Below are 18,456 nucleotides of genomic sequence, written 5' to 3'. Positions count from 1 at the left end.
ATACCTCTGATTGTGGTTAACACTTCTGGTTTATTTGCTCTTTGCATTTGTGTCCCTGTACCCTAGGACAGTGTCCCCAAAGGTCTTGGTAGCTTTAAGTGTTTATCAGACTTCAGAAAAGTTTGCCCATACAGCCATTCAGTGACAAATTTTCCAAGTGCAGCAATACCGATGAAATGCAGTGCTTCCTTCTAACGCAAGAAAGCTTCTGTCTTTGCATAGCATCCTTGGGTGTCTGAAGGATGCTAATCATGGCTCTGCACACAAGCAGTCTTTCCACGATGCTATAATATTTCAGTAGAACAAGTAGAAGAAGCAGACCCTAAGAAATTCATCAGTGGGTATAAGGAAATGAAACCTCACCAACAGTGTTGTTAAGTACCACACTTTAATCATCTTACCTAACCAACCCTAACAAGAAGGCTCTAGCCTCTGCAAAAGTGTGTTCAAAACAGTTAATAAATGAGAAATGAGAAACAATGCCTCAGGTTACCTGCTGCAGAAACCTTCATCCATGCCTTTGTTACCTCTAGACTTGACTATTCTAGCAGACTCCTGGCAAGCCCTCTAAAATTGAAGCCATCCAAAACTCTGCCCCTCTCCTTACTCACCCATCACTTCTGTGCTAACTAATCTGTATTGATTGCCAGTTAAACAATGCCTCGATTTTAAAAAATTCTCGTACCTATTTTCAAATCCTTCCATAACTTAGCACCTTCCCATCTCTAATTCCCTCTAGCTCTACAAGATATCTGTGCTCAACTAATTCTGGCCCTTTTTTATTCATTCACGAGATGTGAGCTTCACTGGCTGGGTCAGCATTTATTGCCTATCCCTAGTTGCCCTTGAGAAGGTGGTGGTGAGCTGCCTTCTTGAACCACCGCAGCCCATGAGATGTAGGTACATCCACAGTGCTGTTAGGAAAGGGGTTCCAGGATTTTTACCCATTGACCGTGAAGGAACAGTGATATGTTTCCAAGTCAGGATGTTGAGTGACTTGGAGGGGAACTTGCAGGTGGTGGTGTTCCCATCTATCTGCTGCCCTGATCCTTCTAGATGGTAGTGGCTGTGGGTTTGGAAGTGCTGTTGAAGAGTCTTGGTGAATTTCTGCAGTACATCTGCAGATGGTACACACTGCTGCTATTTTGCACCGGTGGTGGAGGGAGTGAATGTTTGTGGATGTGGTGCCAAACAAGCAGACTGCATTGTCTTGCATGGTGTCAAGCTTCTTGAGTGTTGTGGGAGCTACACTCATCCAGGCAAGTGGAGAGTATTTCATCACTCTCCTGACTCATGCTTTGTGAATGGTGGACAGGTACTTGAATATCCTGATTTTAATTGCCACACCATTTGTAACCATGCCTTTATTGCCTAGGTTCTAAGCTCTAGAATTCCTTCCCTCTGCCTCGCCATCTCTCTTTCCTCCTTTTAGGTGCTCTTTAAAGGCTATCTCTTTTTACCAAGCTTTTGGTCGTCTGCCCTGATATTGCCTTTATGGCTTAGAGTCAAATTTTGCTCTATAATGCTCCTGCAAAGTATTTTGGTATGTTTCAATACATTAAAAGCACTACATGAATGCAACTTGTATTTATAGAATGCATCAAATACATTTGTCTCTTAGGCTCCCTGGGTAGTAGTCTACTTAAGTAAACTTGTTCACTAGACCTGTAACCACATCAGGAATTGGGTGCAAGCTGCTGTGGAAATTAGTGCAATGACTAAGCTTGGATAACAGTCAATCAAAAGTGTTAGTCACAGTAGCTTCCCAGGGCATTGTGTTGCTCCATTGTGCTCTCTGCAGGACTAAGAGTAACATTTGTACTGTTATGATTATACAGAAAGCTGGAGCTATCTTTTTCAGGGAATTGTTTATTCTTGGAACAGGTCAAGGCAACCAGGAAGACTTTTAAAACGCCACCAAAAACTTCCTTGAGAGCTTATTTGGTAAATGTGTTGCCTAACATGGCATTGAATCATACAGAACTAATAGGTCTATGCTGAGCTGGCTTACTTCAGTTGGAGTATCACATTTGGCTTGCTTCCACCTGTGGTTGAGAGGGAAAAATCACTCAATTTCTGGTCCTCATGACTATAATGTGATCCCCACAAGAAAGTTCACAAGAATAGCTTGCAGTTACTTGCTGACAAGGTACTCAAAAGTTGGCTGATGGTATGGGTTAATGTCTTCAAAAATGAGTGGAAAAAGATTGCGCCTGGAAAATGGGTATTTCCTTAAGGTCAGATCAATTGATTACGAAGGAACATGGGACTTAGGAGCAGGAGGAGGCCATTTCAATAAGACCATGGCTGATCTGGTTGTGGTCTCAGTTCCACTTTCCTATCTGCCCCCCATAACCCTCGACTCCCTTGATAATCTAAAATCTATCTAAATCTGCCTTGAATGCATTCAATGACTCTGTCTCCACTGCCTTCTGGGGAAGAGAATTCCTCATTGTAATGACCCTTTGAGAGAGAAAATTTCTCCTCATCTCCACCTTAACCTGTGTCCCCTAGTTCTAGTCTCCCCCACAAGAGAAAATCCTCTGTGCCCACCCTTTCCAGTCCCCTCGAACATATATGGTTCAATAAGATCGCCTCTCATTCTTCTAAACCTGAATGAGTCTGTTCAATCTGTCTTCATAAGTTAAGCCCCTATTACCAGGAATGAATTGATGAAACCTTGTCTGAACTGCTAACACAATTATATCTTTTTTTCAAGTAAAGAGACAAAAACTGTACATAGTATTCCAGATGTGGTCACTCTGGCTTTGAGGCCTTACCTGCCAGCCTGGCCAAAGCTGTGAAGCCAAGCCCCTGTACAGTGGTGACCAAGGTGCTATAGCCGTTTTTAAATTTAAAACATGTAAATGTTGCTCAGGGGGCAACTCTTTTTGTGCAGCAAGTAGTTAAGACGGCAGATGATACGTTGGCCTTCATTGCGAGAGAACTTGAGTACAGGTGCAAGGATGTCTTACTGCATCTGTACAGGGCCTTGGTGAGACCATACCTTAAGTATTGTGTACAGTTTTGATCTCTTTACCCAAGAAAGGATGCACTTGCCATAGAGGGAATGCAGCAAAGGTTCAACAGACTGATTCCTGTGACGGCAGGTTTGTGATATGAGCAAAGATTGAGCTGAATAGGCCTGTATTCACTGGAGTTTAGAAGAATGATCTTATCGAAACATATAAAATTCTGACAGGGATGGACAGATTGGATGCAGGGATGATTTTTCCTCTGACTGCGGGCGGTGGGGGGGGGGGGGGGGGGGGGGGGGGGGGGGGTCACAGTCTCAGGATAGTGGGGTAGGCCATTTAAGACTGAGATGAAGAGAAACTTCTTCACTCTGAGGGTGGTGAACCTATGGAATTCTCTATCGCAGAGCGCTATGGAGACCAAGTCACTAAATATATTTAAGAAGGAAATAGATTTCTGGACTCAAGGTCTCCAGGGATATAGCAAGAGCACAGGAGTACAACATTGAGATAGAGGATCAGCCATGATAATATTCAATGGTGGAGCAGGCTTGAAGGGCAGGATGACCTGCTCCTATTTTTCTATGTACCAGAATACCCAGATTTCTCTCTATCACTGAATTCTGCAATCTCTCTATTTAAGTAGTATTCTGCTTTTCCATTCTTCCTGCCAAAGTGGGCATGTTCACGTTTTCCCACATTGTACTTCAGTTCAGTTTAAAGGCAAAAAGTTGGGTCTAGGATGAGTGTTTTAAACTTGAATAAAGGTTAATATTAGGGTGTGGAGGCAGGTCTAGCTATAGTGAACTTGGAAACTAGATTAAAAGTTAGGACAGTAGTAATGCAGTGACAAACTTTTAAGGAGATATTTAATAACTCAACAGAGCTTTATCCCAGTGAAAAAGAAAGACACTTTGAGAAGAATGCATCATCTGTGGCTAACTAAGGAAGTTAAGGATCCTGTCAAATCGAAAGAAACATTGTACAAATCTGCAAAGAGTAGTGGTAGGTCAGATTTTAAGAACCAGCAAAGCATGACTTAAAAAAAGGACAAATTACAGTATGAGAGAAACGGACCATTTGGCCATGCCTGTGCTTATGCTCCACTAGTGCCCATCTTTTCTCATCAAACCTACCATCGTAACCATCTATTCCCTTCTCCTTCAAATGCTTGTCTAGATTCCCCTTAATTGCATCAGTGCTATTTGCTTCTTCCACTCTGTGGTAGCAAGTTCCACATTCTTCAGTTAAAGAAATTTTTTCTGAATTCCAAACTGGATTTCTTGGTGACTACCTTACATTGATGGTCTCTGGTTATGCTCTTCCCCACAAGAGGAAACAGTCTCTCTGTATCTACTGTATCAAAACCTTTCATAATTTTAGCTTTCTTTTTTCAGGAGAAAAGAGGCCCATCCTGTCACTCCTTTCCTGATAAATATACCAATGGACAATAGGACAATTCCAGGTTGAAATGCTAAATAGGAATCAATCCCTGAAGTGAGCTCAGAGGGTAACTGAGATTATTCATTAAAGCCGTCAACAGGATCACAGAATGGAAAAGCCTACTTCCATCTCTTAAACCCGGGACTCCTAATCATAGCAGCCTTCAATTCCTGGAGGGAATCCAGGGATCGGGTGCATCTGACAATTTTATTGGCAACAGGTGGCATTAGATGAATAGGAAAAAGAGACTCTGAAAGATGACATTCAAATCTTGCATTTGCTGGTGTCTGCTCCAGGGTTCTGAAAAACGATTTTCTCAAGTCACTTTGAGATATATGTGAGCAGTGAAGCTTAAAACATTTCCTTAAATTTATTTTAGAATAAAATTCTGTTTGACTATTTCAGGGTTTTATGCATCACTTTATAGCCCTTAAAAGCACCACAAGTTTCCTGTAAATCTGGAGCGCACAATTCTAACTGGCTTTGTGCTGATAGAAATGCAAAATGGTCACATTCTTACAAATATGCCAACGTATGAAATAGGAGCAGAAGTAGGTCATTCGGCTCCTCAAGTCTGCTCCACCATTTAATAAGATCATGGCCAACCTGTTTGTGTTTCAAATTCCACATTCCCATCTTCCCTGATAACCTTCGGTTCCCTTGCCTAACAAGAATCTATCTACCTCTGCCTTAAAAATATTCAATGACCCTGCCTCCACTGCCTACTGAGGCAGAGAGTTCCAAAGTCGCATAACCCTCTTGAGAAGAAAAACATCTCTTCTCTGTCCTAAAATGGGAATCCTTACTTTTAAATCAGCAACCCTTTAAATTCTTGTAGCTAGTGTCGCCAGAATACTGGCTGGATATCTGCTACCTATCCAAAGAATGCAAACTTATTCAGAATCAGGGATGCATCAGCAATTGGAAGTATTTTTGATTCGTGAGATGTTTGTAATTCACTGTTTTTACCAGTGCTTATCAACACTCATGTTTTTTCTTGGTTATATGCCTATTCAGGTCTGCTTGATTGACTGTCAAAGGTATAATTTTAAAAAGTGGCTATCACAGGTTCTTGTTTCAGTGGGATGTTTTTGATCATTTTTGATCGTTTGAGCGATTGTTGCCTCATAATAAAGAGGCTGAGAATAAAAATAGAACTATCTACACTCAGATGGCGGTGAGGAAGTGTTGATGTTTAAGAAGAGTTTATTAGAGTAGAATTCAAGCTAAATAAACTAGAGATTGGGAAAGAAGTGAGCCATGATACGTTATATGAAAATAATTGAAGTGCGATAATCAAACCGTACATTTTTTGCATTAATTTTATCAATATTTAATATGTATGTTTGATATGTGAAGTATGCACTGTGTAATGCATGCACTTTCTCAGATTACTTGTTTTAAAATATGTCTTTTTTTTAATAGGCAGAATCTGGATATGGATCAGAATCAAGTCTACGGCGTCATGGCTCCATGCTGTCTCTTACGTCTGCAGCAAGTGGTTATTCTGCCACATCCACCTCATCATTTAAGGTAAGGATCAATGTCCTCTTTACTGTTATGATACAGTAGATGGTAATTGTCGGGCTGACCAAACCCCAAAGGGAAACTTAGCCAAGCTATCATAATGATTTGCAATTTGTATTTTTATTACGAGAAGGTATGTGCACTGAAGTCAGAAGTAAAGATTCCACTACCAGTTTTGGAGGTTTTAAATGTTCAGTTAAAACATTTTTTAACAAAAGAAAAGAAAACGTAAACACACAAGATTACAGTTACACAGTTAAGCCTAGTCTTGCAACATTTCCAAAGAAATTCCTACTTAGCTAGACTCCCAAAATAAGCAACCTTTTCTGGCACAGTCCAAATAGATTCTAAATCTGTAAAACATCCAATAATATTACTGCAAGGCACCCACTGTTACCATAAAGGAGGTATTTCACCCTCCCCTCTCCCCCTCACTCGACAAGGGAGATCCATGGCCAAAACAAAACCTTGCTTTCTAACAAGCAAGCACTTCTCTGGGGCGGCTAGAAACTGATACTATACAGCACACTCTTGAGGATCTCACTTGGCTACTCCCATAAACCTGTCACTCTTTTTTCTTAAATGTATTTTCTCCCTTTTGATCTTTAAAACCCATTGTTTTAAACTTTCTTTGAAACTCAAACTCTCCAAATGTAAGATCCTTCATGTTTCCATTTTGTCTTTGATTCTGGGTCAATAAAGTATGATATCTGCACTACATGTTTACCTATGAACTCCTGCAAGATGCAAACATTTTCCTTGTCACCTTCTTATTTCCCTTTGAAACTCAAACAACCTCTCAACTTATCTACAAAAGCAAATGTTAGCTCATCCATTTCCATTTGAAAATCCCTGCGTTTACACCTAATCCCTTTGATGATTTAAATCTTGCAGTCTGATTATCTTCAGTTTAATTAAATTAGGCACACACATGTAACACGCATGCAACATGGCCCCCACATGTATCAGTATCCCACAGTAATGTTAGGGAAAAATGTAATTTCCTTTACATTACTCACTGTAGATTCCTCCACCCCACCCGGCATAGGTGCATTTCTTTTGATGTGCTGTTTATTCCTATGGGACACAAAAATAAGAATTTAAGTATCCTGCATTTGAGGAGAAGTTAAATTTGGAGATCTGATTTTTGCATTGGTTAACATGGTCAGTTCTGAATGCTTGCCTAAAACTAGAAAGAAATTGTTTCTCCTTGAAGATTGAATGGAAATTCCAGTCAACCTACAGTCTCAGTTCAGACAAAGTGGCATAGGTAAGCCTGTTATATCATTGCCTGGCCATGAAATTTATATCTTTTGGTGGGGGTGAGAGGAGGACAATACTTTAATTTGTATTTTAGTAGTGTGTGGACTCAAGTGTCTAATTTGCTGTTTGGCAGGAAATGTCAGTTTTGTTGGCATATACTCATCTCTTGGGGTGTGGGAGGGATAAGAATCCAGTTATAATGCAACAAATTATACTTCAATCATTGTGACTATGACTTGAAACAAATATGTCATCCTCATAGGTACTTAGGCAGCACTGCTACCAAAATGCTATCTCCTCAGATTTTTTTATGGTCAGAATCACTGTCTTTGACATTGTAGATATCAATACCCCAAAGGCACATCAAATTGCAGGTAGCAATAACATTGTTCATCTAACTTGGGGTGGTCAGTAATTTTGTTAAGTAAATTGAGCTTGAGCTGCACAGTTTTGAGTTCAGCAGTGGAACTTGCCACTCAATGCATTCATTTTGTAGTATCCAATTTAAAAAAAAAAGTGGGCCATAATGTTGCTGGTCCTCGTAGAACCTGTGAGATGTGTGACATTGAATAATAAATGAGGAGAGCGTATCTGATGTTTGTGCAGAGAGGAATGGAAGCTGGATTTATTGGGAGTGAAATCTGTCTTAGATCAAAGTGCAAAATTGTTTTCAGTGAATGTGTGTAAAGCAAGCTGCAGATGTGCTATTGCCCATTCTGCACTACTGCCCAACACTAATTTCAGTTACCAAAATACATTTTTATAAATTCAAACAAGGTTGGGTGGAAGGGGTTGACATTTTGAAGGCTGTAGGTTGGAGTGGAAGAATTAGACACCATAGCACAAATGTTCCTGCAAATATTGGTAACATTTCCAGAAGAATAGATAAGCCATTTTAAATGTGGAAGAAGTTTCAGTTCATTCTTTTGTCCTCAAAGTCCCAATGGCTTTCACTCTTGCCACAGAAAATTCACTGCATATTGTTGAGCATTTTTCAATGAGATTTACTTTGGGCTAAGACTTTGAGGTTCATTAAAGCACAGACTAAACTAGCTTCTGAAATTAAACTAGTTTGCAGATACTTTAGGGCATGAAGGTGGACCCATCCGTTCTGTTTTTGTGTACTTTTGCATAGCCGCTATCGGCACAAAAATGCAAGCTCTGTTGAAAGTTCCCAGAGGCACTAGAAACTAAAAACTTGTAAACTGCTGGTTATAGATGAAAAACTATACAGTCCTTCATTTGTTACCACAGACTTCCATTGGGCCAGTCCAAGATCTCAACCAACAGGTAGGAAAGCTTAAATTTTGCACATAAGCAAAGTGCACCATTGGGTGAATACAATTGATCTCTAATGCTTTCAGCAAAGGGAGGCTTGAACTTAGCTGCACTTTATATTTGGGTGATTATTTGCAGAAATATAAAGGGATTTAACTATTTATGATTTTGGGCCACTTCATAAATGTGTGTCAATTAATTTAATGATACTCCTTTTTCATTTTGAAGTTCCACCACAATTAACAAAATAGTCAGGTCTAAAAGATGTCTCCTGCAAGTTGTGACTAAAGGTAAGGATTGGGGATAATGCAGTTCTATTGTTTTGGATGCATAGCTAAAAACCTTGTATTGAAAGGATGTCATGCCATCCATTGTACATGATACTTACCAAATCTACCTATTTGAGCTGTTAGAGCAACTTTGCATAACTTAATTTATCTGAATGAAACCTGTCTTTTTGCTAAGCAGTACAGGCAGTTTTGATTGGTGCATCCCCAACTACTGAGAGCAGTACTACCATGTATAAAAAGTGACAATTTTTTTTTTGCTGGACTGCACGGTGTGGAACAACAGAATAGAAAAAGTCTTCAATGATGCAAGATGCTTAGAATCTGCAGAGTTTAGTGAGGGACAATAGATTCTGGTAAGTAGCACAATCGAGGCAGATTGACAACCTAGACAAATGATTGCTGTATTAAGAACAACTTTGCTAAAACAAACTAATGCAAGGGAGAAAATTGGATGTGTCTAAGAATTTAAGGGGATATGAAAGGATGATACTGGGGATGCTCACCACTGCCAGTAGTCAAGATATTACAAAATCAAAATACTGCATATGTTTGAAATTGAAATAAAAATAAAAATTGCAACAGATCAGATGGCATCTGTGGAGCAAGAAACAGAGTTAATGTTTCAGGTCAATTACATTTCCTCATGTCAATGATAAAAGGTTATTGACCTGAAACATTATCTACGTTTCTTGCTCTACAGATTCTGCCTGGCCTGAGCATTTCTGTTTTTAGTCAAGTTATCATGCCAAAGTATATCTAGAGAGAAGATGAGGGATAATGTGCATCCAGCATCCTCTACAGAAAACCATTCCTCCAGAATGGAATGGCATGGAGGGTATTTTCGGAACAAGGTTCAGTTGAAGCTGAGGGTATCGACGAAGCTCCATCTGAATGGGGATGAGATCAGTCAGAACAGCTTCTGTGCTTTAGTCTTCTCAATACACCTAACTGAGTCGAGCCACTCCTTGGATGGCTTTCATCACAGATCAGAAGTAGCGCCAGAACACTTGGGCAGAAATGCCTCTGGCAACAGTCACCTAACTCTGCTATCAACCAATACATTCCTGATTCTAATTACTTTAGCAACAAGTGTTCTTGTTCATGCAGTCACCTATTGTTCAAGATAGCCGATTCATCTGGGGAAACAGAGGAGTGCTAAATAATGGGAGCGAGTTGGGAGAGCGCCCCTAATGGAAGCTACCAGGTTTGAGACTCATGGTACAGCGGACAACTCTTGCAAAGATAAAAACACTCATTGCAGCTTAATAAAAAGGAGTTGCCTGTCATAAATCAAGCTGTGCATCTAAAGAAAGAAAAACATCACCAAAGCATACCTCTTTTATGGGTATCTCTGCAGGGTCTAGAGGCAGAAAGCCACAATCTGGATGTAAACACACAGCAGACCCTGACCACTCTCCACAAGCAGGGAACCTAGAACTCCACTAAAGACCCCATGATTAATCTTTGTCCCAGGAGAAATCGATGAATTTTCTCTGAAAGTGACCAATGAGTATCAAGGCATAGTGGCCACCGGTTGCTTTAGAACAAATGTCCTACCCCTTATAGAAGCAGTCGGAAGAGACCAGTCCACATCACTGTCTTTTCTGGCAGCTAGGGACTAGCAATAAAATGTGGCCTGCTAGCATCACCAGTTGATGTGTGAATAAAAATAATCAATGATAGGATAATTAATTGAGGTATTCAGCAAGTTTATCTGGTTGACACATTCAGATTACCTATTTGAATTTTCGAAGATGTATTTCACATGATGGAGAAGATAACTGGTGAATTAGCTGGCTACTTGTGAAGGCCCATGTACAGTATTGGAAATGGGGTTTTCATCTCTCAAAGAAACCACACAAGATTTTAATACTAAGTGAAAATTGTGTAACAGGTCAACAACGCATCACATTGTTTTCTCATTAATGCATACTCTCTTGCCACTTGTGGCTTCAGACTTGCCTTGTAAAGCTAATTTTGCCCTGCCCTTCCCTGAGGCCGAAGAGCCAGAAGTGTACCTTCCCATAATTAAATGAATAGAATTGTTACACACTAAAAACATCAAAATCAAAGACATGGAGAAGAACTATTTGGCCCATTGAAACTTGTCTCGAGTACCCTGGCACCTTGTGTGGCATCTAGATACATTTTGAACTCTGGAACCCTGCTTGACAGATGATTCCAAACATTCATCACTGAGTGAAGTTCTTCATAAGATATTTCCAAATCTGCGTCTCTTCCCTTTCAACATGAGCAAACAGGTTATTTTCCCAGTTCTCGTCATTGATTTTCCCAAAATGATGATCATAAAGCAAGCAACTCTTTGACCTAAAAGGGTCTTGTGCACAGTAGATGTACAAGAAATACCCATTGGAAGCTCTGCGCTAATTTGAGACTGTTTTCTTGTGGTGTGGCAGTCCCTAGGCCAATACAGAAAGGGTTTGCTGGGCAGTAATGGCTATCTGAGATAGTTTGCATGCAGTGAACATTCATCTTCCGAGTTGGCTTTAGAAAAGTGAGTTCCACCTCTGATTTTTGTTGACTTACAAATAGGATTAGAAATAAACAGAATATAATCTGTAAATGAAGTAGACAGTTTTTGATTTGTAGTTCAATATCCCCACATGCAACTTCCATCCCAGGCTAACTTTTCATTCTGGTTTGCTGATGGAAATTATAGAAATAATAGAAAATTTGCAACATAGTATGAGGCCATTCGGCCCATTGTGTCTATGCCGGTTAACCCTGCCTAATCCTGCCTTCCTGCACTTTTCCTGTAACCCTACAGGTCACAACTGTTCAATTAAACAGCAAGTACTTTTTAATTGTGGTGAAAGCTTCTGTGTCTACCACCCACTTAGGCAATGAGTTCCAGGTCCCTGCCACCCTCTGGGTGAAAAAATGTTTCATCTCCCCCTCTAATTCTTCCAGCAATTACTTTAAATCTATGCCCCCTAGTTTTCCTTCTGCTAAAATAAGTAGGTTGTCCCTATTTACTGTATCCAGAGACTTCAATTAAGTCATTACTCAGCCTCCTCTGCTCAAAGGAAAACAACCAAAGCCTAACCAAACTTTCCTCATAGCTTAAAATTTTCAGCCTTGATGACATCCTTGTAAATCTCCTCCGCACTCTCTCCAATGGAAATCATATCTTTCCTGTAATATTGTTACAATTATGAGGTTCATAAGATTATGTTTTGGGACTCTCTTTAATGTAAAATGAAGGGAGGTCATGTGACCTGTGTTCTATGTTGAATTCTGCCTAACAGCAAGCCTGGGTGGTTTGTTTGTTAAAGGTTAAAGGGGCTCAGATTGTTTTACTGGGAAGAAAGTGTAAGGTGTTTACACTTGGAGACAATGGCAGCAGCCCATGTGCTAACAGTGGATAGACTGAGAGTCTCCAAAGTTATAGATAAGTGTTGAACATGTTGGGTTGTACACAGTTGTTCTTTAAACTGTCCATTTATTTCCATGATAAAGGAGACTTGGAGTCTCAAGAATAGTTAATCACCATTTCTACCTGGATACAAGGGCCATGTGATTCGTGTTGCCATGGAGCTGGGCCCTGAGAGAGGAAGGGTCTAAGATATCCCTGAAAACTCTCAGTGAGCCTGCCAGGATCCTGGAGGGGGAGAGTAGCTATAGGCAGCAGGATGTCGTGGTTCGCCATGCAGGAATGCAGGTGTGAGCTTGTGCTCAGATTGAAAAAAATTAGTTTATGAATAGTTAAAGCAAGGCTGAAAGATGCATCAGAAAAAGAATCCAGGGGGTGGGGGGGGTGCTGTGCCTCACTGTGAAAAACAATTCTGAGATTAGAAATTCCCAGGCTGAGAAAAGAACAGATGTAAAACCTCGGGAGCCAAGAATTGCATTGGACTAGTTACATATGAACATACAAAGTTAGGAGCAGGAGAAGGACATACAGCTCCCCGAGCCTGCTCCGCCTTTTGATAACATAATGGCTGATCTGATTGTGGCCTCGACTCTACTTTCCTGCCTGGCCCCTATACCCTTTGACTCCCTTGTCTATCAAGAATCTATCTAACTCAGCCGTAACAGTATTCTATGACCCTGTATCCACTGAGAATACCACAGACCAATGACCCTCTGAAAGAAAATAGCTTTTTCCTCATCTCTGTCTTATTTTTAATTATTCGTTCGTGGGATGTGGGTATCACCGGCCAGGCCAACATGTATTACCCATCCCTAGTTGCCCAATTCAGAGAGCATTTAAGAGTCAACCACATTGCTGTGGGTCTGGGGTCACATGTAGGCCAGACCAGTAAGGACAGCAGATTTCCTAGTGAACCAGATGGGTTTTTACAACAATCAACAATGGTTTCAAGGTCATCATTAGACTTTTAATTTCCATATTTCCATTGAATTCAAATTCCACCATCCAGTGTGGCAGGATTCATACCCGGATCCCCAGAGCATTATCCTGGGTCTCTGGATTGCTAGTCAGTGACAATACCACTACGCCATTGCCACCCCTTAAATGGGAGACTCCTTATTTCTAAACTGTGCCTCTAGTTCTAGTCTCTTCCATAACAGGAAACATTCTCTCAGCATCCTGTCAAGTCTCCTCAGGACCTTGCACGTTTCAGTAAGATACATCTCATTCTTCTAAACTCCAACGGATTTAGGCTCAACCTCTCCAACCTTTCCACATAAAATAAGCCCTTAATCCCAGCAATCAGTCAAGTGAAACTTGTCTGAACTGCATCTAATGCAATCATTTCTTAAGTAAGGAGATCAAAATTATACACAGTATTCCAGATATAGTTTTAGGAGAATTGAATGTCTACTTAAAGGACAGTGTAAAGTATATCTGTGAAGTATGTTTTCAGTAGTGCTGAAAGAAGGGGAATGTTCTGTTTTGTTGTGTAAAGTATAAACTTCCTACAAAGATAGTGTTTGGTCAATAGTGCTTTTAGTCTTTTGCTCTAGTAAAACTGTTAAAGCATGAAATCTTGTATCACCTTTTCGACTAGTAAGTGGAAATTTGAATTTCTTTTTCAAAGTTATCGTCTCTGTAGAGATTGTTAGAACCAGAACTGCAGACAGTACTCGAGCGGTGGTCTAGCTAATGTTGTATATCTTTCTAGCAAACATCCGTGCTGATATGTTCTATGTCTTGACTAATAAAGGAAAGCATGCTATATGCCACCTAACCACCTTATTGATCTGTCTTGCTATGTTTTAATATCTGTGGACATACACTCCAATGTCCATCTGTTCCTCTACACTGCTCAGTATTATCTCATTTCTTGTGTATTTGCTTGCCTTGCTGCTGCTGCCAAAATGCATTACCTCACACTTCTCCAATTCAATTCCATTTTCCTCTTTGCTGCTCAACTGACCACACCATCTAAATCTTCCTGCAGTCTTAAGCTTTCCTCTTTATTGTTAGCCACATGGCCATTTTTGTATCATCTGCAAACTTTATCTTGCCCCCTACATTTGAGTCTAAATCATTGACATAAACTACAAAAAAAGGGACTGAGTACTGAACCCACTGGAACATCACTGGGAGCAGCCTTCCAGCTGCAAAAACACTCATCAACCATAAACCTTTGGTACTTGACACCAAGCCAATTTTGAACCCAATTTGCCACTCCCCCTTGGATCCCAAGGACTTTTACTTTTTATTGACCAGTTTGCCCTGTAGAACCTTGTCAAAAGCCTTGCTAAAATCTATGTAGACCTCATCACTGCACTGTCCACATCAACCTTGCTTGCCACTCCTCAAATTCAATTCAGTTAGACATGACCTTCCCTTAAATCCGTACTGACTTTCCTTGGTTAACCTAGGCTCTTCTAAATAAAGCTTTATACTGTTCCTCAGAATTAGTTCCAATAATTTGCCCACAATCGAAGCTAAGCTAACTGTCCTATAATTACCTCAATTATCCCTTCCTCCCTTCCTCCCTTTTTGAACAATAGTAAGATGTTGGCTGCCCTATCCTGTGGCATCACCCTTGTATCCAGGGAAGATTGAAATATGATGGTTAGAGTGTCTGCAGTTTCCTCCTTTGCTGCTTTTAACAACTTGGGAAACATTTCACCTGGACGTGGCAATTTATCTACTTTCAAAGATGATAAACTCTTTAATACTTCATCTCTACAATGTTTATCCTATCCAATATTCCACCCTCTTCCTCCTTAACTATGACATCATCAGCACCACCATTTGTGAAGATGACTGCAAAGTATTTAAGTTCTCCCGCATTCTCTGCCTCCTCTCAGGTTATCTTTTTGGTCCCTAATAAGCCCTACTTTTCTCTTAGTTAGCCTTTTGCTCTTTAGGTGCTTATAAAACATCTTGGATTTTCCTTGGCAATATTTGTTTATGCCCTTTTTTGTTTTCCTAATTTCCTTTTTAATTTGTTGCTGCACTTTCTGTACTATTTTAGGTTTTCTGCAGTATTAAGCACTTGTGTCTGACATAAACTTTCTTTTTTTATTCCTTTTACTCTCTATACACCTTGTCATCCAAGGCTCTAGATTTTGCCGACCCACACTTTTTCTCTGTGGGAACATGTTTACCCGAACTTGAATACCTCCCATTGCTCTTTCAAGTACCTAAATTGATTCTTGGCGTAGCAAAATTGGCTTTCCCCCACTTTAGAACCTTTACTCCTATTTTATCTTTGTCTTTTGCCACAACTATGCTAAATCTAATGGAATTATGATCACTACCACAAAATTGCTTTCCCACTGATGCTCTTTCCACCTCCCAAGCTTCATTCCCTAAAACTAAATCCAGAATTGCCCCCCAGCCCCCCATACACATGGTTGGACTTGTCACATACTGGCTAAAAAAGCTCACTGGAGTGCAATTTAGAAATCCTGAACCCTTTTACACTGACTGTATCCCAGTTATTATTGGAATATTTGAAAACCCCCACTATTGTTTTACCTCCTTGTTTTTTACATTTGTCAGAAATTTGCTGCAAATTTGCTCTTTTATCTTCCCTTGAACTATTCAGAGATCTATAGCATACTCTCAGCAGTGGTATCGCCTTAAGTTTTGTTCCTTGGTTCAATCCGTATACCCTCTTTTGATGATTCCACTAACATATCACCCATTTTCACACGGGAATTGTTTTTTTAATCAATATGGCTACCTTGCCTCCTTTTTTATCTTCCTTTCCCTCTTATCTGAAAACTCTGTAGCCAGCAACATTCAGCTACTGCTCTTGCCCTTCTCTAATAGCTGGAAAAAAACCATACTTCCATGTGTCAATCTGTGCCCTTTTCTCATCTGTCTTATTCACCGTACTCCTTGCATTTAGCATTACCATTAACCACAACTGAGCTTTTTTGTCTATTTTCCAACCTTTGCTCTATCTTCCAACTTCTCATTCTAATTTTCTGCCTCCATTTCCAGCTTTGCTTTCCTCCCTTCTGAATCAATGATCAGCTTCCCATGTCTTGCCTGAAATGTTTGGACTGGATAGATATGTGTGCATGTGCACTTAACTTCCTAATGCTGCCCCTTCTGATCAGAATCAAGGATATGATCAGAATATAACATTTTTGTAAGGTGGTTTGGGAGGAGGTAGTGGAAGAGGGTGAGTAGAGAGTAGAATGAAATTGCTGGAGGCCACACTTCCTCAAATTTCTGAGATGATCTCACCAATGAAGTTGCCCAACAGCATTGAGATTTACTATCTTCAAAATAAATGCAGAAAAATGTACATAAATTGCACCTTCTGTATTTCACTAACAAGGAATCCATCATTTTCTTACCAATGCAGTTTCCTAGTTGCCTAATGCAGTTAGCTAGTAAACTTGTCAGGAATTATATTTCTTCTGTTTGAACACGGTTGTCTTCATCTTGTTGTGTCGCTACACTTTTCCTTGCCCCTATTCCATGCGGGCTCTGGAAAACTGGGTGGCAGGAAGTTGGGTAGGTGCTGTAGAAGAATTTGCAGGCTACAACAAAGCCTGACAGAGACTGCATTATGATCACTTCTGTGGTCCCCGAAATCACAGTGAATGATTTCAAAATCCTAATTGAAACACTGGGGCCAGAACAAACTCTTGGGGTATGGGTGTCACTGTAAAGTCCATCATTTATTGCTCATTCTGAATTGCTCTTGAAGGTGGTAGTGAGCCACCTTTTTGACAGCAGAGTGGCTTGCCAGGCCACAGTTAATGGTCAGCCACATTAATGTGTCACATATAGATCAAACCAGGTAATAATAGGAGATTTCCTTCCTTAAAGAGCACTAGTGAAGCAAATGGGTTTTTGCAACAACCCAGCAGTTACATGGTCACCATTACAATACTAGCTTTTTATTCCAGATTTATTTAACTAAATTTAAATTCGGCATCTGCCCTGGTGGGATTTAAACTCATGCATTCTGATCATTACTCAAGGCCTCTGGTTACTGGTCTAGATGCATAACCACTATGCTACCATTCTCGATATTGTAAATGATCCTATTCGTATATATTTTAAAAATCAGCTGTGGAACTTGCAGACCTTTGTCCTACACCAGCTCAGAGCCCAAATGCTCACTAAGGATGTGAATTGCCCCAGACAATCATTACAGGTGTTACAACAGCTGTTTACAATGTTTGTCAATATCCCAAGTTGCCTGCAATAGGCTTAATTACCTGGTCTGTGGTGGTTCTTTTGCCTTTTACCTGTAAAGAAGCTCAGAAAATTTGAAACTTGTATTTTTGCAGGAATTATAAATAATCTGTTTTCTGATTTCAGAAAGGCCATAGCCTACGTGAAAAACTTGCTGAAATGGAAACCTTTCGTGATATCCTGTGCAGACAGGTTGATACACTACAGAAGTATTTTGATGCTTGTGCTGATGCTGTCTCTAAAGATGAACTCCAGAGAGATAAAGGTGCATTGATATTTTTCTAAACATGGGGTATTTTAAACTGCTGGCACAAGCTTGTACTCTTTAGCCTTGTGAACAAAAATGATTTCAGAATGCCTTTTGAGAGAAAGGAAAGTGTACTGCCATGTAATTTTTCTCACTGCTGAGTTTATGTAAGAAATATTTTCCTCCTCTTGCTGCTCAGCCCCTGGATATTTTTGGCAGCCTTTCATGAAATGCTGGAAATTAGAAGGATTTGGGGCCTTTTTATTTTGAGACTTAAGCATTGTAAATCAAGCATTTTACTGCAGGTTTTGTGTTATGTATCTGTTTTTTATCTTGCTCGAAAACAGTCTTTATTTTAGCCTTAATGTAACTATCTGAGAGTAGTATTTACTGTCTTTCGGAGAAAACAGAAAAATCTAGTGGGCATATCATGTCGTTAGGGTATTATGCTCTAATTGAGAGATGCTTGTTAATCTCATACAATGCTGTCCAAAGCATAGCAAGTGTAAAGGATGTAGATTCATGGTAATCTGCCTTTTTGCAGCAAAGCCCAAACCTTATCGGATATGTTATCCAATTTTGTCGCAAAGAATTAATATCAAAGTTCTATGTGATAAGACCTTGGGAGCAGTGGCAAACTCTGTTTTTTCACGTTCCTGGTAGTGCTGCTCTGTCTCTAACTGTAACAGCATTGGTACCAGTCATTTATTCAGCTAAATTCAAGTGCAACAATTGTGGCTTTTCCTCAGCTTAGCATCATTCATAAAACTCTTAACACTGTTAAATAGAGACTACTGTCGTTGGAATGTGTGAGTGCAGTATATGTTC

The 18,456-nt window shown here is 40.0% G+C and overlaps 1 protein-coding gene across 5 annotated transcripts in view; it reads left to right on the top strand.

Annotated features, from left to right (window-relative positions):
* LOC121277086 (ceramide transfer protein) overlaps positions 1–18,456 on the top strand; it is a 131,561-nt gene that overhangs the window by 78,852 nt on the left and 34,253 nt on the right. For 3 of the 5 annotated variants that reach the window (XM_041186066.1, XM_041186065.1, XM_041186064.1), the window contains exons 4-6: positions 5,844–5,951; positions 8,463–8,498; positions 17,508–17,646. In XM_041186066.1, the coding sequence (XP_041042000.1) occupies positions 5,844–5,951; positions 8,463–8,498; positions 17,508–17,646 (283 nt within the window). The remainder of the gene's footprint in view (positions 1–5,843; positions 5,952–8,462; positions 8,499–17,507; positions 17,647–18,456) is intronic. The other 2 variants (XM_041186068.1, XM_041186067.1) reach the window with 1 other exon arrangement.

The sequence above is a fragment of the Carcharodon carcharias genome, chromosome 4 (assembly GCF_017639515.1).
Source record: "Carcharodon carcharias isolate sCarCar2 chromosome 4, sCarCar2.pri, whole genome shotgun sequence".
In the NCBI taxonomy this organism is placed as follows: domain Eukaryota; kingdom Metazoa; phylum Chordata; class Chondrichthyes; order Lamniformes; family Lamnidae; genus Carcharodon; species Carcharodon carcharias.
Note: the sequence above shows the minus strand (reverse complement) of the source record. Positions and strands in the feature narration are given on the sequence as shown.